The sequence below is a fragment of the Neodiprion lecontei genome, chromosome 7 (genome assembly GCF_021901455.1).
Source record: "Neodiprion lecontei isolate iyNeoLeco1 chromosome 7, iyNeoLeco1.1, whole genome shotgun sequence".
In the NCBI taxonomy this organism is placed as follows: domain Eukaryota; kingdom Metazoa; phylum Arthropoda; class Insecta; order Hymenoptera; family Diprionidae; genus Neodiprion; species Neodiprion lecontei.
Genome location: NC_060266.1, coordinates 596,334 through 620,243, shown reverse-complemented (window position 1 = coordinate 620,243; position 23,910 = coordinate 596,334). Strand labels below are relative to the sequence as shown.

The 23,910-nt window shown below is 41.0% G+C and overlaps 3 protein-coding genes across 8 annotated transcripts; 1 reads left to right on the top strand and 2 right to left on the bottom strand.

Moving 5' to 3' along the window:
- Positions 1-4,600: 4,600 nt before the first annotated feature.
- Positions 4,601-8,565, bottom strand: LOC107216908 (condensin complex subunit 3). Its single transcript, XM_015654243.2, has 7 exons — positions 8,337-8,565; positions 7,385-8,181; positions 6,765-7,293; positions 6,385-6,684; positions 5,930-6,304; positions 5,330-5,839; positions 4,601-5,245 (listed from the first exon to the last, which is right to left on the bottom strand). Exons 1-7 carry the CDS (start codon positions 8,463-8,465, stop codon positions 5,087-5,089), a joined length of 2,799 nt encoding a protein of 932 aa, XP_015509729.2. The 5' UTR covers positions 8,466-8,565; the 3' UTR covers positions 4,601-5,086.
- Positions 8,566-8,630: 65 nt separating this feature from the next.
- On the top strand, positions 8,631-9,936 carry LOC107216909. The gene is made up of 3 exons (XM_015654244.2): positions 8,631-8,758; positions 9,408-9,587; positions 9,724-9,936. Exons 2-3 carry the CDS (start codon positions 9,413-9,415, stop codon positions 9,792-9,794), a joined length of 246 nt encoding a protein of 81 aa, XP_015509730.1. The 5' UTR covers positions 8,631-8,758; positions 9,408-9,412; the 3' UTR covers positions 9,795-9,936.
- A 2,879-nt stretch (positions 9,937-12,815) lies between these two features.
- Positions 12,816-23,488, bottom strand: LOC107216883 (bromodomain adjacent to zinc finger domain protein 1A). Of its 6 annotated transcripts, none has more exons than XM_015654203.2 (14): positions 23,036-23,484; positions 22,801-22,939; positions 22,166-22,380; positions 21,853-22,066; positions 21,296-21,525; positions 20,500-21,164; positions 19,861-20,337; positions 19,266-19,765; positions 18,382-19,161; positions 18,023-18,216; positions 17,752-17,927; positions 17,319-17,450; positions 16,323-16,695; positions 12,816-15,342 (listed from the first exon to the last, which is right to left on the bottom strand). In XM_015654203.2, exons 1-14 carry the CDS (start codon positions 23,146-23,148, stop codon positions 15,054-15,056), a joined length of 4,497 nt encoding a protein of 1,498 aa, XP_015509689.2. In that variant the 5' UTR covers positions 23,149-23,484; the 3' UTR covers positions 12,816-15,053. The 6 variants fall into 6 exon arrangements, with proteins under 6 accessions (XP_015509689.2, XP_046601111.1, XP_046601112.1 ...); XM_046745155.1 differs by having other exon boundaries at positions 12,816-15,330; XM_046745156.1 differs by having other exon boundaries at positions 17,319-17,432.
- Positions 23,489-23,910: the final 422 nt, after the last annotated feature.

The window sequence follows — 23,910 nt, the reverse complement described above, 5'->3', positions numbered from 1 at the left end:
CATCGAAGAGGATACGGAACAACGAAACGACTTGAAACCCGCAAAGCTTGCAGCAAAGTTGGCAAATTTCACAAGGTCGATTTTACGTGCAGAGAGTGCAGCTGGCGAATACACGACAAATACAAATGATAGCTGCACGAGTATAAATGTCAATCGATGAATGGCGGATGTGATAACGGCAACTAAACGTTTACAGCTGTGGTTCGGAGTGGAAAAAAAATTTTACAGCTAGGGTGCATACAGTGACAGTATGCGGCGTGGAAGTGTAGCCGGCCCTTGAGGAAACAATGCCAGCTCGAGCCTTCGACCTAATTCAAAGCTTCCATGGATCTTCTCGCACGCCCCGGTTAGAGCCTAGGTGGTAATTGTTTGCTGGAACAATGGCCAGCCGGGCAGAGTACCTACCCCGCGTCTCCTTGGGAGTCGTCGCGACGTATAATCTACGCCAATTCGTTGCACGAAGACAATCCCTCAATTCGTTCCCTCTCAAACGACAAACGCCAAGAGCGAAATAAAATTTCCCACCCCCAAACCTGCGCGTTTTGTTAACTCAGCCAGCTTTAACGAGTAAGGAAACATCCCTTCGACGAATCTCTCTCGTAGAAGACCTACCACGTATCCCGCAATCAGCAGCAGCAGAGAATACAACAGGATTGATACCATCCACCGCTACCAAAGTCCGACGATAGCCGCAGCAGATATTTCCACGCATCCGCACGTGACTAGAAGAAGGAACGCGATCCGCGTAATTTACAGTGTAAGATCTGACTGTGCGTATTCGTGCGTAATGCCGGCTTTGCGCGATGAAGCATGAAACAGTAGATTATACAAAGAAACGGTCTTTCGCGGATGCAACTTATACACAAGTTACACAGAGTTTATTTGAACGATTCAATTCCACCCAATGCATGGCACTCTCCTCTCGAGGTCGGACCTAACTCTTTGTGTACTTGCGCGTATTTACGTATGTACTTAAGGAGCACAAATGCCGGTTCTCTGTTTATCTTTCGTGCAGAGTACGCGGCGCGGCGAGTCCTCAGTCCTCAGTCCCGCGACTCAAGGCGACGAAGAAGGTCAGAATACATGCACGGGCATAAAAGCGCGTGCGTGTGCGCCCACGTAGCTGTATGCATAGGTATAACTGCGCCGAGGATGGGTTCGCCTTTCAAAGACTGGGGCAGTGACTGCTCGAGGGTTTGTCTCCTCTCGCCTATTCTCGCCTACTACTCTCGCCTACTCTCGCCTACTCTAGCCCACTGCTCCCGACCCTTTGTGTCACTCGAGATCTACAGTGTCCTTCTTATTCTCCTTACCTCCCTGCCCTGCCAGCAGTTCCGCTTCGCATCGCCTCGCCTCTCTCTTATTCTCTTTCTTTCTCCCTTTCGATATTCCTACGGGAGCTATACTCATTGCAAGGATACGCCCGTGCCGAGACAATGCCGCCGCGTATCACTGTACGCCCACGGATCCTAGTAAACCTCGTTCAAAGGATACGTATACACACCTAGCCGGAGGATATTCGAAGTATAAAGCATTACCCGCGTATCCGATAATAGAGGACCAGTTAAACGTATATCCTCGTTCTCGAGCACGTGGGTACGTACGAATGCATGCATCGACGATGAAAGGTAAAAGTGAAACATGCGGACAGGTGTTGAAATAAATCTAATCTAGGCAAGAATTCCCCGGTAATACCCAACGCGAGCTTTACAGGTATATACATATATATATACTTCTCAGAGCCGCTCGTGCGGGAGTTGAACCGATGCGAGATGAACACAAAAAGAAGAAAAAGTAAAAGAAATCCTGTGGGACGATGAGCAACTAACGACACTTGTGTGTCACGTCGAGTGAGTGATTCGTCATTTTCAGAAATTAACGAGCAGCTTTTGAACTCGGTCGAGCGAGTCCGTCCACGATGACCAACCGGCCTGAATACACAGGCATATAAACACACACACCGGACAAGTTGTCATTGACCTCAGGCAATTAAAAATACGTAACAAGAGTAATGCGGGAAGTGCTAATAAGATATACATATTCATATTTTATCCTGATAAAAAAATGTTATCAATGTCATTAATTTCCCGGGCAGAATGTATAGTATGGTCTTCCTATATCCACACGTTTCTTTTTCTGGTCGTTCCTATGTATCTATCGAAAGGGTTCAAAATTTCAACAAATCGAACGACGTTAATTTCCTACTAATTACCATCGAACAAATAAAATAATGCAGTGGGTAATAATTTTACGATAAAAATAAAATAAATAAACGAACCTATGAGAATTATCTATCTATCTTTCTCTAGTGCCCCTCGTTAAATGCCATCTTACCAAATAACTCAAGACAGGGATTTGACTTTTTAGGCTGACGGATTGTAATTATCGGACTTTTATCAACACCTGCATGAAATAAGTCCTATTTTCACGCATGTTGGGTGAATGGGAAATTGTTCATTTCGAGCGTGGACGTCATTATCGCCCTCGCGAAGTAACGAGCAATAAATCAACACCGAATAATTTTGTTTATCAATCGTTGTTCTTACAATTAATTCGTATGAGTGAAATCAAAAATGAACCGTAATCATTTTATTTTAGCCCCACATGCACTTCTTGAAAAAAAAAAAAACACGGTGTTACACTCGACTCCGACTTCTGCGCCATCGTATGACCCTAGGTAGAAATAGCCCGTTTGCCTGTCCCCAAATTGCACAATGTACGATTGAATGAACGCGCTGACTGCTGCATGTCGGTATTTCTCCATTGCAGTTTCAACTCTTGCTACCTCTTACTTGAAAAAGATCCTGTCTAATCAATGAGAGAGAAACGAACGATCGACGTCTCTGGCTAACGGTTGTATCAGAGATCCGTTGAAAGTTTTCCGACAAATATTGGATGCATAAACAAAAGCAATAGGTCGCCGTGGGGGATAAAATGAAGTAATAACGACAACGCATCCCCGTCAGAGTGACCGCGGGGTGGGACGATATGAAAGCTCCTCCATCCATCAATCCACCGCAAAAAAATATAGTACAAAGATTCCTTCGCGGGCATGCGTTAAATGAAAAGCATTGCCTATCAAATTTAGTGTTCTTGAGAATTATCGGCGGGATTCTTCCTGTTTTTGCACTCGCTGACACTGCGATCTTCCCCAAAGATGCGGCAATTCGATAGAGCAAATATTTATACCGTTGATTGTATCGGATACAATACAGAAAGTTATCGACTATAAATAAGGAAATAGCCACGGTGCCAGCAAGTCGAGACACAAGGAATCGGGATAGACGCGTACCGGCGATGGGTTTGGACAACGGCTGAACCCACGCAATTATTTATCACCGAGGCCGCAACAGCCAGCTGAATGAAAAAGGACGAGAGTTTATTCTGAAATTAGGTAAAATGGAGTGTTGAGAACTAAATTGTGTAATTTTTAGAAGCAAATTGGACCAATCGCAGGGGCCAAATTGCGAGCTAGTTTGAACGAACCGGGGGTGACTCGAATCCGTCGTAGGATAAACGTTGGGGCCTCGACGCCGCGGCGTATTCGCACGATCATCCTTCCGAGGATAATTACTCGATCTATAAACCATTAGGCATATATCTACCCAGTGGGCAGCATCTTCGTCTGTGTGACGACGACGCCGAGGACCACCACTCGGTGAGTATATCGAAACCTGGGTAGAACACAGTCACAGGGGATGGATAATCAGTCGAGTGTAACAATCGATTTGGCCAATCAGGCGTGCTGCTTCGGACACTCGAAACTTGAAATTTACCGTCGATGTCAGGACCGATAAAACAACAACGGGGCAATGAAAAAAGCGAAGAAAATGGTTCACCTCGATACCAATCGAGCCACGCCAGCAACAGTCCGGACGAAGAACAACGACTCTTGTCTTGTCATTTCTAAACCTTCCCCCAAACTTTCATCCGCGTTTCGCGATACCTTTTACTACCCAATATTCTATTGCGATTGATAGGTTTGAACGGAGTTTGCGTAAGTCCGGAAGTGACTGCTAGATAAAAGATATATGTAAAGTCGGGAGAGCGTCTGAAATTTATCGAATCCGAATACTACGTACAAATTTACACTAGAGTGACTTGAAACGAGAATAGAGCAAAAGAAAAAGGAGCAGATGGATTTTACTCTGAATAATCGGTGAAAAACGAAGGGTGAGAGGGGCTACTAGGACCATAAATAAAAATTGAGAATTGAACGATCAAGTTGAAGGTACCACTGGCGTCGATTGTCTTCGAATCGCGAGAGGATCGCAAAGGGATCCGCGTTGCCTAATGTCCTCGTTTATTTGAAAGGTTTTACGGATGAATATCGATTCCGCCAGCTGCACTAACCACCCAGTGGCGTTGAGCTGCCGGAAAGCGTGCCAAATGCACGTATCCGTAGTGGAGGGTACAAAGCTCGAGTGGTTTTCAAGTTTTCAACTTGGTGGAGGTGAAGAAAAAAACCGCCCGACAGCGAGAAATCGAAACTCTGCTGTCGTGGCGACAATGGACTTTTTTTCTAATCTTTCGTTGCCGAATAAAGACACATAGCGAGCGAGTAAATAGCATATAACGATGAAAGAAAGAACAGAGCAGATTTACGGTCAATCGGAAATTCTATTACGTTATAGCTCTACAAAAATGAACTCGAGACTTTTCACGAACCATACGACTGATTTGTTTCGATTGATTTATTATTTCTGACTTAAATTAATTACCGCAAAACGGAGATCAATCAAAACGGGAAAACACGCGTGGTAGATAGCGATTAGCGAGTACGACCCGTGTTTAAAAAAATTCACCAGAAATTTCACAATACATATGATACACATGACAAATTGTTGTGATGATTAAAAATTAATGTGATGATATTTAATATGAGAAAAATTATGAATTGAGCCACTTTTGTGTTTCGTTCATCATGGTTTAGAATACCAAAAAAATGCCATCACGAATTCAGTACAATTATCACCTAACCCGAGCTTCTCACGAAGGGAAATCCAGCAGATGTTGATATACTGATCGAATTAGAACGCGATTCATCGTCTTTAACAAGGCACGAGGGAGCAGGCAAAAGTCACTTCTAACACGCATCAAGCTCTTCTTCGATCATTGGTTCTTCTTCGATCATTAGCTCTTCTTCTGTTATTGGCCCATTTTCTGCTCCGAATTTGGTTTGATTGTCCAAATTGCGCTTGAAATGCGACAACGTGTTAGTTATACGTTTTTCGGAAGGTTCTACCTGTAATTAGGATTGAAAGTAAGAAATATACCAATATTCTCCATAATCAATACATCTGCTTGTATAAGGATAATTTTTATTAACCTGTTCTGAAAGTCTTTTGACAGACTCTTGAAGGCATTTTCTCATAGAATCATCCTCCAAATGAATATGCAAATACCTCAAGCTTCGAATAAGTAGTTTGGGATCTATACAACTGTCAGAGTTGAGAGCCTCGGCAATTATAGCAAGGGCCAAATTATTATGGGCGCAATAGCCTAGAAGACGATCCTGAGCTTCAGTTTTCGTAAGGTGCAAAATAAGTTGCGCAACCTTGAGAGGTTCAATCTCGTGTAACGGACTGGTGTCTGGAGCATTGGCCAGCATTTTCAGCGTCACGAGAAAGGAGCGTTCCAGCATTTCTTGGCTATCTGGTACAACGGCGCCAAAATGGTTGAAAAAATAACTCAAACACTGGCGCAGATAAGAGTCGTTATCAGTCACAGGATTGTGCCATAAAATAATGAGTCGCGCGACCAAAGAAGGACTGGAGATTCTTCGGTGTAGTAAAAGCTTGCAAAGACCTTCAACCGCAATTGTCCGTAGGTCCCGGTTCTGCAGAAAGCAAAATATCGAGATTGTTGCAGGAATAAAAAGTGTCATGAAATTCGCTCGAACGGTAAATTGATCGGGTGCTGAGCTTACGGCATTATCCAATAACCCTGTGAGGATATTGATGATATTTCTATTTTCGCAATTCAGGGAAGGTCGCGGAGTACTGAGCAATGTATCTGTATCTTCCGACTGACTATACAGTCTGACAGTCCTGTTACTCCTACTTTTGTTAGCTTGACCAGTGTCTTCTGGTGTTTCTGGATCTGGAGCCATACCCAGACGCTCAAGACCGTAGAGTACCAATAAATCAAATATGCCCTTGAGTGCGGCGAGCCAAATGTCGTCATTTTCGACACTAAATTGCAGGAAGAAAACGGGTATGTATTTTTTGGCCAAATCCTCATCCAGGAGACAACAAACTGTAGTTGCCTTCAGTGCTCCGATTATGACGCTGCACACTGAATGCTAGAAGTATGAAAAATCTAGTTTATCCAAATTGCAATAAAAGTTTTTCAAATATCTTCACAGCATTTCTATAAACCTACATCGAGATTGGGAAGAACCATATCCATCAGAAGGCTTCTCAACATCGGACACAATGTCTTTACGCTTTGCGTCATGGAGAACATGATTTGCAAGCACTTTGTCAGTGTTTTTTTGTCACTTTTCATTTCATATTCTTCCCGCACCTCTTCCACAACCTGATCTGTGCCAAGATCCTCAATGGCAGCTTTCAGAAATTCAATTTTGGTTTTTAATTCCTCTGCCCGCAAAAAATTTTTACTTTGGATCGCCACATACTGATACTCTTGAACTTGAAGTAACTCTACTTTCAATTTTGCTTTCTGAAACAATGAGTATACAACTTGAGGTTATAGTAGTGATCGCAACAAATGTGAATCCTCAAATTTTCACAAAATGATACCTTCATATCTTTCTCGTGTTTTTCAGCCTCGGTTAACGGTACAACCTCGGTTGTCAATGGCATTCGCAGTTCACTTATCACATTGGCCAATAAATTCAATCTACTTTCGGTATCTGGCACAATAGCTACACACTGTTGAACAATACTATCGATAAGAGCTTCAGAATCATGATCTGACTTTAGTGTATCTACTATCAATTCCTTCAAGTTTTCCCTGCCAACCTCGTCATGTAGATCGCAAATTTTTGTGATTTCAAACAACTGCAGAAGAATGAAACGAAGCGTGTTCTGTTCCCAAGTTTCACGCTGATCATGTTTCATCAGATTCATGAAATCTCTGATGTACTCACAAAATTTGGAAAGTTCAGGCAATATTTTATCAATCTCATCTTGACAGCCCTCACGCTGCAGGTGTGTAATCACGCACCGCCAATAAATTACGCTTTCGCTTGTTAATTTTTCAAATGGAATTAATTTTGTGTCAAGATCGACAGGCACATGTTGAATGATGTTGCGCACTGGAGTAAGTCTGGAAACGAAAAACCGGATGATACGATAATATTTTTCATTGGAACAGGCAATTAAGTAGAGTTTCACACCCAGTCATCAAATAAACCTACTTCAATAAAACATCCAGCATTAGAATAGAAATTTCCAGTGCATTCTCGGCGTCTAATGCTCGGAGCAATTTGATGAAATCTCCCTCGTAATGTTCCAGCCAGGTGGGTAACAATTGCATTTTAACATACTTGCTGACCTTTTCAGATCTATCGCGTAGTCCGTCGCTCAGCAACTTTTCTCTTTGTTCGATGGTCAATGATCGAACTGTAATTTTGGTTAAAAATTGAAAAGCCAGTTTTCTGACACCATCGTTAATATCACGAGTTCTTCGCAGCGCAGCTGCTAGTGTTTGTTTGTTTTTTCCCATTGTGAGCAAGACTGCTCGGCGAACTTCGGCTTGTGGATCTTTGTTAAGGTGAAATATGAATGCCTTAATCACAGGGCAATGTTCATCTGACGGATCTTGAAGACGATGAAGAGCTAAAATTGCCTGAGCCCTGATTTTGGGCACTTTATCCAGTAATCGCTCAGTCATACATGTAGTAATTCTATCGCACAGCAAATCATCTATAAACGCATTGTCCCCCATAGAGTTGAGGAGCATATTCATAAAGTAGCACATACGGAACCTCAGCGCTGCATCTCCGACATCGTGATTGTCTAGTAAAAACTCAAACAACGAATTCATGAAAGGGCAAAGTTCCTCTTCCTCGGTCTCATGGTTAAACGATTCTACGCTGACTGCAAATTTTGCGGCAAAGATAAGTACGTTCTCGATACGAGGATGATGCTCTCCCTCGCCCAATGGAATTAACAAACAAGATATGAATGCCCTTGTAAAGTCTTTCTCACTCATCTGCAAAGGATTAGTATTTTCGTGAGTTATGACAAATCGACGTGCGACACATTCGAGGGTTCGTACTACAGCAGAATTTTTATGGGCAAAACTGCATTTAAAGCAGAGCCAGAACCACTCGGATGGCTGAAGAAATAATTCTGGACTAGGCTCACCTTTTGGTACAATTTTTTCAACTTCGACATGAACTCCGGGTGAACTCTCCGGGAATACTGAACCTGCGTGAATGCCTCCTGCATTTGCACGAGCATTCCGGCCATTTTTTGGCATAAACGATACACCATGTGTGCGGAAAATTGGGCCCGAAACTCAGTCTCGTTAAGACAAACACAACCGCGCGTCAGGAGCCGTCGACATCGTTGACATTTTTCATTTGAAATCAATGATGACGGTTTGGCTGCGTTTGACACCGATTATCGCTGAAGGATCTCAACTACTCTCGATAGTCGGCACTCGATTGATATCGTCAGCTTACGTAACCTCGTGGACGCAGCCGCAGTCGTCGGCCATCGTGCACGAGAGACGGACCCGAGTTGATTTGTCACAAGTTCATTGCAGAAAGTATTTCCACGGAACGGTAATGATACACTCATAAGCTTAGATTATTTCTTCGATGGGTAGTTTTGTGATCAAAAATCATGAATGCTGAGCAGTCGGTTACCTTCGGCTCACGTCGCACAACGAATTTATGTCTCATTCGCGGTGAAGTAAAGGTTCGCACAATTATCAGCCTGCAATGTCACTCGATGGATCGAAAGTTCGAAAGTCGCTTCGTCTGATCTACATTCTGCCCTGTTCCGTCCCTATTCTATACGCTAGTAGTAACTCTATCCTCTTACTAAATATTTCTCATTCCCACGAAAGTAATACCGTCCATTTAGCAAGGCTAGTGCTAATTTCCTGCCAAACGTAAATCGTTGCAATATTACATAATTCAACTTCGTAAATATTTCCGGAATCCGTTGACTCCTGTTTTCACATTTCATCTAGAAATTACCGATGATAGTCACGTAGATCGACAAAATTTTATCATCATGATTTAAACCGTGTTTGTGGATGGTGGAAATAAAACCTGATCATGCGCCTAGTTTTAAGGGGAATATAAAAGTTGACGTAAGAAAACACAGAACTCTTAGTTTCTGACGGGATGTAATTTTTGTTCGTAACCCGGTATTGGGAAAAAAAGAATAGAGATGATAATTATTGTTTCATGGTCTGTTGTTTAGCAAATATGTCTGGAGAACCACCTGCTCCAGTGTCTCGTCCCATGAAGTTCCCGTATACCATTTCGGCAAAGATTGCACAATTTCCATACAAGTTCTATTGGAAGTACTGTTGGCAATTCAGATTCTACTATTATGGCGTTGTCGCCAGCCTACCCATAATCTACCAAATTCACAAACTCGGTAAGCAAAACAATTTTTTTCATTGCTCAGCACAGTTCTTTGCATGAAAAGTAGGAAAAGCAGTGACAAACGATTGTGACAGTATCTATAGACTCGGTACCTATTCAAGACTATATATTTTGTTCCTCTTTTATAGCTAACAGTCCAGGAAACAAAGCTGCATACGCAGAGATGAGAAGGAAGGAAGCAGCTGAACATCACCACTAGAATTTTCATTCAACTATTGCTTAGAAGAGTCGCGAATTAAATTTTAGATATGATCTTTTCGTTGTGAAATTTCTGATGTTCCGTAATACCTCTTATAAACAAGGTGTAGTCGTCGACAAATAAACATCGCGCCGTAAACTCATTTCGTTTGATTATTCGAGAAATTCTTTGCATTAATTTATCCACTTGGAAGTATAGAAGTAAAGCGTCAACCGTCGTAGGTGAAAATCAATTTAAAATCGTGCACACAGTTGTATATTAGTGAGCGTCTTGCAAAGTGGCAAGGTACACTGGCAATCTATGAAAGAAGTAAAATCGGTAACAGTAAATCCGAAACTATAGACAAATCGGAAAACTGAATGCTACAGAGGCGGTGAAAACGGTGTGAAGGGTGTGACGTAAGTCTCTTTGGTGCAACTCGTGTAAACACGGACCCAGCAAATAGAGGCATTTTCCTCGTTTAGGAAATTCTTATCAACCTGAACGTTATGCAATTTGGTAGCATTGAGAAAGGAAAAAAAAGATAGTTATGTATTTCAAAGTCATGCGACTCACTCGTGCAGCGTCGCAACTATATCTGTGCATCCACGTGCTCTTCTTCGGTTTCTGCAGAAAATCTTTGCGAGGGAATCCACTTGCCACATCCTCAAGAGTACACTGACAATACACAACACACGCGATCATTTCCGACTCGAGACGCGACTAGGGCCGCACGTAGAGAAATTCTTTCACACTTGACACTTTTTATGCGGAAACCTTGTTTCGAATCTAATTGCCGAAGCCGGGTAAATAGGTACCAACCAAGCGTTTTTCGCGAGGGAACGCTATAACTCCGAGGTTAACTGAATATTGAAAACAATGAACGGGAATCGTGTGGATCCGTACAACTACGTACCGCAAATACCGCGACACACCGAATCGCAATGTCAAATTTGTGCCACACGCGTTCACTTTTTACACTTTTTCCACCGCAATGACGAAAAACTAACAATTCAAACCGCCAGATTACCCGACCGATATCACGACTCGATCGTCAGTCAATTTTTTATTCCACACCGCGATTCCGCCAATAAGTCGTCCAATGTCTGGACAAATGACATTCGATAAAATCGATATCGAAACGGTTGATGCTTCTAGAATGTTAATCCAAGTTAAACGGAGATAATGTGTGTGTATTAACACGGCGACTATCTACGAAAATCATTCTGCCTTTACCTTTAAACCGTATCGAGAGTCGTAGTCATCTTGTGTTTAACGGACTTAGCACGTCGTCGAATTGGCGAATATGTACGGTCATCTTGCACACAAAATTAACTCTTCAGCCGCACAGAATTTGCTCGAGGATTGATTAGACCAGTTTTTGCACGATATCCTACCAGAACACCGTAATTACGACTTAGTTTTAGGTGAATATTATCCAAAACTGAAGCCACGATACGCTCGAAGCGTCGCGAGTCGTAAACGAAACTGAAATGGTTTTGTGCCGATGTTCACGTCGTACCGTCTTTTGTTTAACGGTCGCCGCAATAGAAAAGGATAATCAAGATTTTCTCCCGACAAGATTTTGAACGTTCATGCATATTAACAAGAGATCAACATGACTATTATAATATAATGATAATATAATAATTATAATCTAATTACGCACGTTTATACGAATGTTATTAACAGGTAAACGCGAATCTAGCTGAATCGAAACCACGAGACATCTCAACGAACCAAATCTCGCACGCAGGAATGTACCTGCAGTCCCGCCAACCCGTTACGACGCTGTAAACCGATCTTGTTTAGTTTACCGGGCAATACATATTCACATTATATCTCATCGAGAATTTGTCTACTATGTATGAAAAGATAGTTTAATTATTATTGTTGTTTCCTTTCGTTTTTCTCTTCTTTTATTATTGAAATATTTCATCATTACTAAATTAATAATTGTATAAAATGCACATCATTACAATTAAGGACCGCTTTAATCATACAACGGACATTGACATTTTGTACCCTCGATTTTGTGTAGGCCCAGCCTAAATTCGCAAATTGATTATAATTCGAAAAGAAATGCACGAGTACTGTTAAAATTTGTTAAAAAAAAAAAACGGTGAAAAAAAAATATCACCATGAGCAGAGAGGCTAAGGAGAATGAAAGAGAGCAATTGGTGATAATTTTTTATTCCACACCGCGATTCCGCCAATAAGCCGTGCAATGTTTGGACAAATGCCATTCGATAAAATCGATATCGAAACGGTTGATGCTTCTAGAATGTTAGTCCAACTTAAACGGAGATAATGTGTGTGTATTAACACGGCGACTATCTACGAAAATCATTCTGCCTTTACCTTTAAACCGTATCGAGAGTCGTAGTCATCTTTTGTTTAACGGACTTTGCGCGTCGTCGAATTGGCGAATATGTACGGTCATCTTGCACACAAAATTAACTCTTCAGCCGCACAGAATTTGCTCGAGGATTGATTAGACCAGTTTTTGCACGATATCCTACCAGAACACCGTAATTACGACTTAGTTTTAGGTGAATATTATCCAAAACTGAAGCCACGATACGCTCGAAGCGTCGCGAGTCGTAAACGAAACTGAAATGGTTTTGTGCCGATGTTCACGTCGTACCGTCTTTTGTTTAACGGTCGCCGCAATAGAAAAGGATAATCAAGATTTTCTCCCGACAAGATTTTGAACGTTCATGCATATTAACAAGAGATCAACATGACTATTATAATATAATGATAATATAATAATTATAATCTAATTACGCACGTTTATACGAATGTTATTAACAGGTAAACGCGAATCTAGCTGAATCGAAACCACGAGACATCTCAACGAACCAAATCTCGCACGCAGGAATGTACCTGCAGTCCCGCCAACCCGTTACGACGCTGTAAACCGATCTTGTTTAGTTTACCGGGCAATACATATTCACATTATATCTCATCGAGAATTTGTCTACTATGTATGAAAAGATAGTTTAATTATTATTGTTGTTTCCTTTCGTTTTTCTCTTCTTTTATTATTGAAATATTTCATCATTACTAAATTAATAATTGTATAAAATGCACATCATTACAATTAAGGACCGCTTTAATCATACAACGGACATTGACATTTTGTACCCTCGATTTTGTGTAGGCCCAGCCTAAATTCGCAAATTGATTATAATTCGAAAAGAAATGCACGAGTACTGTTAAAATTTGTTAAAAAAAAAAAAACGGTGAAAAAAAAATATCACCATGAGCAGAGAGGCTAAGGAGAATGAAAGAGAGCAATTGGTGATAATTTTTTATTCCACACCGCGATTCCGCCAATAAGCCGTGCAATGTTTGGACAAATGCCATTCGATAAAATCGATATCGAAACGGTTGATGCTTCTAGAATGTTAGTCCAACTTAAACGGAGATAATGTGTGTGTATTAACACGGCGACTATCTACGAAAATCATTCTGCCTTTACCTTTAAACCGTATCGAGAGTCGTAGTCATCTTTTGTTTAACGGACTTTGCGCGTCGTCGAATTGGCGAATATGTACGGTCATCTTGCACACAAAATTAACTCTTTAGCCGCACAGAATTTGCTCGAGGATTGATTAGACCAGTTTTTGCACGATATCCTACCAGAACACCGTAATTACGACTTAGTTTTAGGTGAATATTATCCAAAACTGAAGCCACGATACGCTCGAAGCGTCGCGCGTCGTAAACGAAAATGAAATGGTTTCGTGCCGATGTTCACGTCGTACCGTCTTTTGTTTAACGGTCGCCGCAATAGAAAAGGATAATCAAGATTTTCTCCCGACAAGATTTTGAACGTTCATGCATATTAACAAGATATCAATATGACTATTATAATATAATTATAATACAATAATTATGATCTAATTACGCACGTTTATGCGAATATTATCAACAGGTAAACGCGAATCTAGCTGAATCGAAACCACGAGGCATCTTAACGAACCAATCTCGTACGCACGAATGAACCTGCAGTCCCGGCAACCGCTACGACGCTGTAAACCGATTTTGTTTTGTTTACCCGGGGAAATACAAATTCACATTATATCGCATTGAGAATATGTCTACTATGTATGAAAAGATAGTTTAATTATTATTGTTGTTTCCTTTCGTTTTTCTCTTCTTTTATTATTGAAATATTTCATCATTACTAAATTAATAATTGTATAAAATGCACATCATTACAATTAAGGACCGCTTTAATCATACAACGGACATTGACATTTTGTACCCTCGATTTTGTGTAGGCCCAGCCTAAATTCGCAAATTGATTATATTTCGAAAAGAAATGCATAAGTACCTTTAAGATTTGAAAAAAAAGAAGAAAAAAAAAAAAAATACCACCATGAGCCGAGAGGCTAAGGAGAATGAAAGAGAGCAATCGGTGACATACGTATTCTTCGTTAAATATCTTATTAATAATATGGTAATGTTCTATGTATAAGTGTGAAGAAGAAATGCTTACTACGATGATATATTGTATACTCGTGTGCCCGAAAACACATTTAAAAAATGATGCCTCATTTGAACAAAGAAATATACTCTGGAACTTTTGCATTGTCTCTACAAGGAGTATACTACTGGCTGATCTGGCGGATTAAGACTACTTTTAAAATAATAAATTATCATAAATGCTAAAACACACATGTTGTACTCGGCAAAAATTCCGATTAAAGGAAAACTAGCATTATGCATTAAGTATACTGTTATAGGTAGGTACTCTCCGATGTATATCAGACTATCACTTACTTAAGGCATATTTAAATTCATTGTCGCACTATAAAAGTAAGATAACAATCCACTATGCCCCCCTCCGTACAATTTCCAGCAGTTTTCAGCAAGTAGGAACACTTGTAGAACAGTAAGAATCTTTCATTTTTATTAACGGTTGCAAAGTCTCATCAATACCATTCGAAAGTATCAAATTTTCAATAAATATTGTGATGAAATGTACATCCTCCCAATTCAAGCTTACAAAAACCGTTTTAGAAAATAAATTTGAGAACAATCGTTGCCTCTGCATGTACATACAAGTAACATTTTTAGTCTTGATATTTGCTAAGGTCAGTTGCAAACACTGGTGATAATTGTAGGAATACTTTTTCGAGCGGCCAGAAAAATGAAAATAAATACAATTGTTACTGCGTTTGAAAAACTCGTGTAGCCTTGGTTGGAGTTATTTGGGAAATGCTCAGATAGATTTGCTACGTTACTGCTGCCATCCACGCGTCGTACTTAACTTGCGTCCGACTCTGATTCTTCGTAATCCTCTTCATCGTCTTCATCTGCGTCATCGTCTTCATCTGCATCATCCTGTTCGTCGACATCATCTTCCTCCTCGTTGTCCTTCAGGTTCTCATCTTCCTCCTCATCTTCAATGCCGTTTTCCAGCTCGCCGTTTGGTTCACATTTCTGTTTTTTTGTATCTGGTTCCCTTACTTCTTGTTCATTGTAGTTCAGACCTAAATCTTTGCACCTTTTCTCAAAGTATTTCAACAATCTCGTCCCAGCTCTGTAAATGGTACTGTATTTTAAAAAAAAACGTAGTACAGATTCTCCTCTGAGATTTGGTATTGCGTTCGGAAGCCAAAGATCACAATTTATTTTTCAAGCAATAATAACGACAAGCGAGATGGGGAATTATTTGGTTCACGAACATTAAAATCAAACAACCAAATTGTAGAAATTTGATGTCGGCTGAAAAACTTGGACAAAGTTTACGTAACCTAACGGATTCACCGTTGAGATTTCGATAATACTGGTAGATGTAGGAAACGTGCAATAGTCTCTTTGTAATGAATAACATGCAATTGAGCAAAATGGAATTATTGATAGGAGACGAAAATTAGAACAGGCGTTAATAAATAGTGATCTTTGTTAATAATATGAAATAACCACAGGTAATCACAGGACTTGGAAATATATCAAGCATTTTTGTTACGGACAGTAGAATATGAGGATGCATTTGAAGCAACTATACGAGTATTAACGTGTGAAATAATCTAGCGATGCAGCACAGTATCATACAAGAGTCGAAGCTGGTCATGTCACTTGGCAGTTGTACTTTGTGGAATATAAAATAAATGTACTATTCAAATATGGATCTGTAACTATGTAAATAATAATGATCATTCGCATAAATGTTTATGCAAGGAAAAGCTCTAGCCATAATTGGTCGTTAATAATGAATTTAAAATGTAAGTAGGTATTTAAGAAGGCACATGTGAACGTGACAGAGTACCCGGCAATGCAGGACCATTTGCGTACAACCCCTCTTGTAAAACATTGCAATTAGTAATCAAAGCTCCAGCCATAATTGAAATTTAATAATGAATTTAAAATGTATGTAGGTATTCGAAAAGACACATATAAACGTTACAAAGTAACCAGCAATACGAAGCCATTTGCATACAAACCATCTTGTAAAACACTGCAATTAGTAACATCCCAAAATCTCTGGCGTCCGAACCCAATGACAAATGTATCATTGGCTCTCATACTCACTTGTAAACAGAACTGTGATCTTGGTTGTATTTCTCACAGTTATCAAATACAAGAATACAATCGCTGTAAAATTCTCTAAGCGTTTGATAATCTCCTTTTCCAAGCTTGTACTTTATGGTCCCAAAATCCATTGGACTTGAAATGATGTCGTGGTAGTCCGGAACCTCATCTTTTGTAACGGGAGAAAGGAACGGCCAAGAATCTCTGTGATGCGTGATATCCGCTAATAATTCTTGCAAAGTTGCCATACAACCTTTTACAGTGCTGGCATCTTCTTTAATCTCGTCGATTGTTGCATCAGCTACACGCTTGGCGGATCTCCTCGTTTGCCGTTGGGGTATCGGTTCAAAGTCGTCTGAATTTATGCTGCTCTCTGTACCAAAGTATGGAGAATGAAAATGACCAGTTAATACATGTGCAACTATTTAATCTCAGGTGATTTTCCAGCGTTTTTATCTGGTAGATTAAAGTTAGATTCAAGCAAACACCGCATAGCTCAAGCCAAAACAATGTAACATTGAAATAATATATTGGGTATCAAAAGTAAACGGATGATTGTTAACAAAAAGGAAATAAGTAGGGACTGTTCGTCAATAACGTGAATACAGAAATCACGTAAGGGTAATTTTCTATGTTCGCCAACGGGCGTCATTCCGGGTAGTTTGGAATAATTGTAAGGGCAGATTTACAAGAATGATTACAGAAATAAAAAAGGTGCTATGAGGTCTGTGATGTCATAAATGATCAAAGTAAATTTTCTCCACTCTGAAAACCAAATATCCTGTTCAAATCGTTAGTTTTATTACGACGATAAAAAGAAAGACGAAATGATACTGCAAGTCAATGGTTGTGAACAGCTTGACGTAATAATCTTCATGCTATTATGTATTGAACTTGGGGTAGGTGGTAAATGAATCGCATTCCCAAGCAGGAAAGGTGAAGTAAAAAAAAAACTGAATTATTCGCTGCACGATTATATTTGGGTACGATACAGACCGTCCCAGTCTGTGGATTCGGTAGTCAGTAGACTCTTGGCGAAGCCGTGGATACGCGAACGAGCAGCAGCTGCACTCACTCTTTCTCTGTCTCTCTCCCTCTCGCGCCCTCTCGCTGGCAACATACCCAAAGCTGACCGATTGTTTTCAATGTGACGCGTCATTTATTTAGTCTAAAATTAATGCTATCTGTAAATTTTCCTAAGACTGTTCATGAAAGAACGGGATCTACCGTTCAGTTCGCGACGACAACAACTCTCGGATTATTCACGATTCAATCGTGGCTTGTACTTGGATTTCCTAGTTCCTGGTGCATAGAGTGTCGTATCTGTGGTTTCCTCATAATATTTCGAAGATATGCGTTATGAACATCGATAATGGTTCACATTTACAGGTGAAAAGAATAATACTACTAACGACACAACGAGGCCTACCGTGTATAGAGTTGGTTCTTCTATTCCTTAAACAGAAGTCACACAGCCACTTGCCACGGGGTACTCTTTTCAACAGTGGCTCAGTACACTCCAAATGAAATACTTTCGGACATCCATCACAACATATCACCCTTCCTCCGATTCCACACAACGAGCAAAGGCTCATCGTCGCGTCTCTGATAACAGAGTCGTATATCAATCATTTGGGAAAAAAACACTGAAACGAGTGAAATTACTATAGATGCCAGTCAAATTTGGGCTGGATACTCACGGATCCTCCGGCAACTCGGTTTCCTCGTCCTCACTTTCAGGAATTCTTTTGGCACGATTTCGTCGTGTCTCTTTGGTGAGAACCGCCTCCTCTTCCACCTCGTCCTCAAATTTCTTTCTCCTCTTCGACTTCTCCTTGGGTTTCGTCTCTCGGGGTTTACATGTCGTGCAGAACCAATCTCCCTCCGGTACCGCCTGAGAAGAAATTTTGACATACAACCAGCCTGCTGTCGTTTCACCACGAATTTTGCAAACAATTATTTCAAAAGACGCATAATGAAGTACTCAGCAAGGAACTATCGACCGATTAATAATAATTTTAAACCAAATAATGCAATAAGACAAATCAAGACTACGAACATTGAGTTTGGGTTTGAGGCAGTATAAATGGTGCCCTTTGTTGCATCCGTCGCAGAGTAGCATGTTCTCGGCATCCCTGCGCTTTCTGCAGATACGACATTGCGCATTCAAAGCACTTCTGGCCCATGCAACGCTGTTCTCCAAGGTGCTCATATGCACAAACAACTGGGACCAACTCGTCGAAGCCATCAGCGATTGTTCCCACCTATCTCTGCCTATGTCTTCGCTAGCTGGTTTCTTGTCCTTGTCATCTACACCCAATGGTTTTTTAAGATATTTCGGTTCAATTGCGTGCGATATTTGTAAGATAGCGCAGGCTAATTGTTTGATGGCAATTTGCTGATTCGGATCTGGCACAGGTTCGTCTTCAAACGGTGGTCCTAGATATCTTCCTGGATCCCGATAAATTTTAACACCGCTGCTACTGATTTCAGAATCCGGGGTCCCGGGTCTGCTCACCCTGTTCTCATTCTTTATTTTATCCAGGACAAGATTCGACGCAGTGTCTGCCTCAATGTCGTTCAATCCGTAAACCAACTTGTCGCACTGTTTATCATAACCACGCTTGTTTATCGCCGTTCTCCAGACCTCTCGGCTGATGACTTTCAAGGATCCCAGACATCCAACTTTGATTTTATCCTCTAGGTCGAGTATATAGTCCCGTAACGTTAATTCTAGTACCTCCTCAATGTTGGTACCCGGTGGGAAAGTCAGATTAACATTATCGTACTTATTTTTCCTGTGATTCTTATTCGTCGGCTCTTTGATCGGCTCCATATACTGAGAGAGAACAAAAAAAGGACAGAATAAAAAGATGGACATAGATAAATTCCACAAAAAATCAAGTTTTTCATTTTTAATTGGCAAAAAATGTAGGTACTGACCACTTCGGGATTTAACTTGTGTCGGGGACATTCGGCAATGACTGTCGTTAAGCTCGTTGCTTCTTGAATCAAAGTCTGTCTGAGTTCACCTTCTCTGATTCCCCTCTTATTTAACGCATTAATTACACTGTCAATGCTTTCTTGCAAGCCGTAAAAACTCCACTGCGGTCTAGCCGTGACACAATGGATGGGGCAAGTTTGATCTCCTGTACATACGTTCAAGTTTTGTCTAATATCACTGAAATCTACCTTTACTTCTTTCTTAGGACTAAGATCTTTTCGCGGTGATTTTAATCCGTTTTTGTCAGAAAAGGCAACTTTTTTCGGAGACTTCTTCAGCTCCTTAATACTGTTTTCTTTATCGCTGGATTCGTCTTTAAATTTCTTCTTCAAATACGCATACATCGCCTCTCCGGACTCATCTTGAAGCTCCGGTTTGTAGGGAGTACCCCCGGGCAGACAAGCACCCGGCCATCTTTCATCGTTCTCCACAAATAAACCTAGAGTTTGAATGAATATAGCGATTAGGATCCATGAAAGGAATAAGAAATTAAAAATGTGTCAGACGTTATGCACATCAAAGACAATTCCGTACCTGGTATAGATAGGAACCTCCAGTACCTCCTATGTGCCCTATCCGAGCCTAGATAAAGCATCATTTGATCATCTCGAGATGCGGTCTGTAGTTCTTTCAGCTTGTTTTCGTATTCCCCCTTCTTTTTTTCGTCCTCGTAATTTCCTCTCGTTATTTTCTTAGGTTTCTGCTCTTCCTCCTCTACTCTTCCCTCTTTCTCTCTCTCCTTCATTCTCTCCCTCTCTTCCTTTTCTTTCTTTTGCTCAGCTATCAGGAATAACTTGAGTTTCTTCTTTGCTTGATGCAGTTTGTCGTATCTTTCATCGATCACGTCGCGAATAGATGCAAACGTAAGCAACTGATTAATCAAACAACTGACAACCTTCAGTCGATCATCCAATTCGAATTCGCAGACATTCATGTGGCCCAGAGTTCGAAGTATATGCGCCTCCTTCATTCTCAAGAGCAGTACTGGATCGTCATGATTTGTATAGCCACCTAAAATTCAATTTATTCCATCATATAACAGGTTGGCATGAAATTAATCATTCAACGGGAATTTCAGATGCCTACAGCCCATTAACCATTCGACTGTATTCATTTTATTGGCAATAGCTATCAAAAATAGGTGTGCATCGAGATAAACGAATAATTGGTTACCTCTTTGAGAATAGCGCCACTTAGATGCCACGTCGCTTATCCTACCGCCAGAACTCAAGAGATGCTGTCGTAAAATTTCACTCAATGTAACGTAATCCAAAGTCAGCTCGGATAATTGACACCCATGGTGCGTTTGACACCAAGATGAGGCTATTGTGGCTAATTTCACGGCTTCGGCCATAGATGAAACCCCATGGTCTATATTTCTATCGTCAGTTAGATTAGCAGCATCCGCGTGGATCTCATCTTCTTCTTCGGCTTGAAATTTAAAAATGTTTGCAAGCAAAAGTTGCAAGAGGTCACTCCAAGGTCCTGCAACTTCTTTCTCTAACAGAGCTTTCTCCATCAAGTCCAAGTTCACTCCACCTGGAAAGTAACTGCCAACTTCTAACTCTTCATAGAAATATTGTAGAAATTCCAATATCATGACGAAGTCGCCAAATTTGTCATTGGGAATGAAACATTTAACAGGGGTCGGATCTGGAATTTGTCGGAGATCTTCACATTCTAAGTCTTCTCTGGGTTTATTCCACTCCTTCACATAAGCTGCAAGCTTTTGTTTTTCTTCCTTCTTACGACCCCGTTCTTCGAGCCTCGCTTCTTTCAGGCGAGCTTTTTCTTCCAGAGCTTTAGCTTTCAGATCTTCTTTAAATTTACCATTCATCCTGCACAGACAATTAACTGTGATAAATTTGTAAGGTATCACGAAAGTGAAACTCCAGTTGATTGTTATCATAAAAGTGAGGAAAAAAAAAATATCTGGAAATTCATACAAGTCCTCAACGTTTCAACTTACTTTTGTTTCTTTGATTTCTTGCCGATTATTCCGCTGTCGTTTATTTTCTTCAAGGGATCTGGCTTATCAAAGACCCTATGTTTCGCTATATCTGGAGTAAGAAACTTCGCTATAGACTCCTGCTTGTGCTTGATAGGTTTCTTGAGACGTGGAGAAAAGTCTGGCATGGGTCCAGCAAATATCGTATCGAATCGAGTCTTATGAATGCCATACTTTTGTAAGACATTCTCCTGCAACAAGCAAACCAAAACATGTAGGCAGAACAAATACTGTATGCCAACCGTAATGTCCAGTTGATGCTGAGTCAATTTTTCTACAGGCTTAATACAAATCTATTTGTAGAATTATGAGTCAGCTTGTTCCAATTATCTGACGCCAATTCGAGGTTTCATTCACAAATATCTGTCACAAAGTCATTGCATTAGATGAAACGTCGTTTGACATTCTTGGTTGAGTTTATAGATATTCTGTCAACGACTATTGAACCTCTCTAGTAATAAATAAATCAACAAGCGAATTCAAATATTACACAGAATGAAGCAAATTGAACAGATTACCTTGACCATCCATATGCCAGTCTCGCCTTGCTCGCAGAGTTGTCGCAAGAATATCTTATTCCTTTCTCTGCTGTAGTGTTGTTTGCGTCGTCGCACCTGTGAAGCCTCAACTATCATGAGCTGGCTAACGTCTGTGTCACCTCCGCAATCAAACTGCTCCACTTCGTAGCGAAATAATTTTGCCGGAGGTTGATACTGTCTTTCCAGCATGCTTCTTTGTGTAAATGGTTAAAAGAAGAGACAAGGAGATAAGAAGACACCTAGTTAGGTCAAGAACGACAAGCCATTGCCCAAACCGAGATTTGACAAATACCTGTTATTTTCTTTTACGTAAGAATTAATCTGTTGCTTGGTAGGCTCGATGACCTGTAAAACGTGACACTCGCACCAGGCATCTTCGGTAAAACTGGCCTCGACCATTTCTCCTACAAAGTATCTGTCTCGTGCGAATTGATAAACATCCTCGACCATTTCATTAAGTGAAGTCCTGTTTGTTTTGCTCGCCAGGTATAAGATTGGAATTCGCAACTGCAATCAAGACCCAAACGTAATTTAAACCTCAGACACTGTTATCGAGATTCTGGTAATAATCTAAAACCAGGTTACGTAATGCAATACAATGCATTATGCGGCGAAGTCAAGATCAATTGTCAGATAAACAATTTTCAATTACTAGGTTATGTTGCAGTTATTTGTAAAACGTGTATAATCACAGACTGGATTTCCTCCGTTCGAGGCACATCTTTCATCGGAATATCATTATCAAGCTTCTATGTTCACACGAAAAGAAACACTCGGATTTAGTAAAGTCGTGGGGGTGTAAGAGAAAAAAAAAACCTAGCGATCGTGACTGAAAAAAAGTGGAATCTTGGGGCTTCGAAGAAGTTCGTTGCTGCCCAAGCAAAGGTATGTTAGAAGAATGTGTATGTTGCATTTGATGTGTATTACCTCCATGGGAAATTCCTTGAGACTCTTTCTCGCATTTTCCTCGCTGAGCAATGCCTCTTGGTAAGTGAAATTCGGCTTTCCTGTGATACTACAGGACCAGACGAGTGAGTTGCAGAGAATAATTCTTTCGCAGAATTCACTGAAAAGCAGGAGAAGACGTCGGAGACGTTACAGAACAAAATGCGGCGAGTGCGTTTGTCCGTAGGTGAAAATGATCGAGCTGTCAAACACTAACTTGTAATCTTTGAAGATCTCGTTGGTCGCCTCGCAGTGGAAAACCTCGTCGTCGTCGCGGAAATCGGAGGAGACGTGCAACTTGTGAAAAAGCTTCTTGCGTAGGAGAGGCATGACGACGCTGGCGCGAGCTGACCCGACTTGTTAATTCGTCACGAAACACTCTCTCCGCAGAAATCAATCTCAAGTGATCTACGTTCTGGCCGATTATACACGTCCCGCAGCCCCGCTTCGGCCGCCCGTCGCCCTTAAATCTCCACTTGGACGCACAACCGTCTTGCCGAGGACGCTACGCAACCCTCTAACTATCCTCGGGGATGACGAATAAGCGATTTTTCAATAAAAATGTACAAATTCATGACAAGGCGCGATTTAACGGTGTCTCGGAAAGCGCGCACACCTGGCAAGACTCACCGGATACCGCGTTTTGCGTCTGCGTCCCTCTTGAAACCGAAACGCCTGGGGGCCATTTGGCGGGAGAGACCATGGAGCACGAACTCAATGGGTGAATTGACAAAACTTGTCATAGTAATCGTTCACGTCAGGTTTGTTTTTTGTACCACTAGCGTCGCCAGCGTCCCTTTTGTACCGAATTGTCTCTGGCTGCAAGGATGCTAATTGTAAGATCGAATGATCGGTGATCTTGCGTTGTGATCTGTAGAAAGTTTTCACTACTGCCTTATAATCCGTCCAATACCTTCGGTGCATACGGAACATCAGTGCCATCTTACTTCAGGCAGCTATTTGGTTGCATGGACTTCGTGCTCCTTGTATAGTCCCCATGGGAGAAACGCTCTGCTATAATCATGGAGAATAAAATTTCGGCAACAATCGACCACCTTGTTTCTCATCTTTGACACTACGCGTACCGTGCAG

Coding starts and splice junctions, on each gene's coding strand:
- LOC107216908 (XM_015654243.2), bottom strand. CDS start 8,465: ATGGTGTATCGTTTATGCCAAAAAATGGCCGGAATGCTCGTGCAAATG. Junction 8,182..8,336: donor TGAAAAAATTGTACCAAAAG/GTGAGCCTAGTC, acceptor AATCCTTTGCAG/ATGAGTGAGAAAGACTTTAC. Junction 7,294..7,384: donor ATGCTGGATGTTTTATTGAA/GTAGGTTTATTT, acceptor TTTCGTTTCCAG/ACTTACTCCAGTGCGCAACA.
- LOC107216909 (XM_015654244.2), top strand. CDS start 9,413: ATGTCTGGAGAACCACCTGCTCCAGTGTCTCGTCCCATGAAGTTCCCG. Junction 9,588..9,723: donor CTACCAAATTCACAAACTCG/GTAAGCAAAACA, acceptor CCTCTTTTATAG/CTAACAGTCCAGGAAACAAA.
- LOC107216883 (XM_015654203.2), bottom strand. CDS start 23,148: ATGCCTCTCCTACGCAAGAAGCTTTTTCACAAGTTGCACGTCTCCTCC. Junction 19,162..19,265: donor ACAAGTTAAATCCCGAAGTG/GTCAGTACCTAC, acceptor GTTCTCTCTCAG/TATATGGAGCCGATCAAAGA. Junction 18,217..18,381: donor GCCTCAAACCCAAACTCAAT/GTTCGTAGTCTT, acceptor ATTTCTTCTCAG/GCGGTACCGGAGGGAGATTG.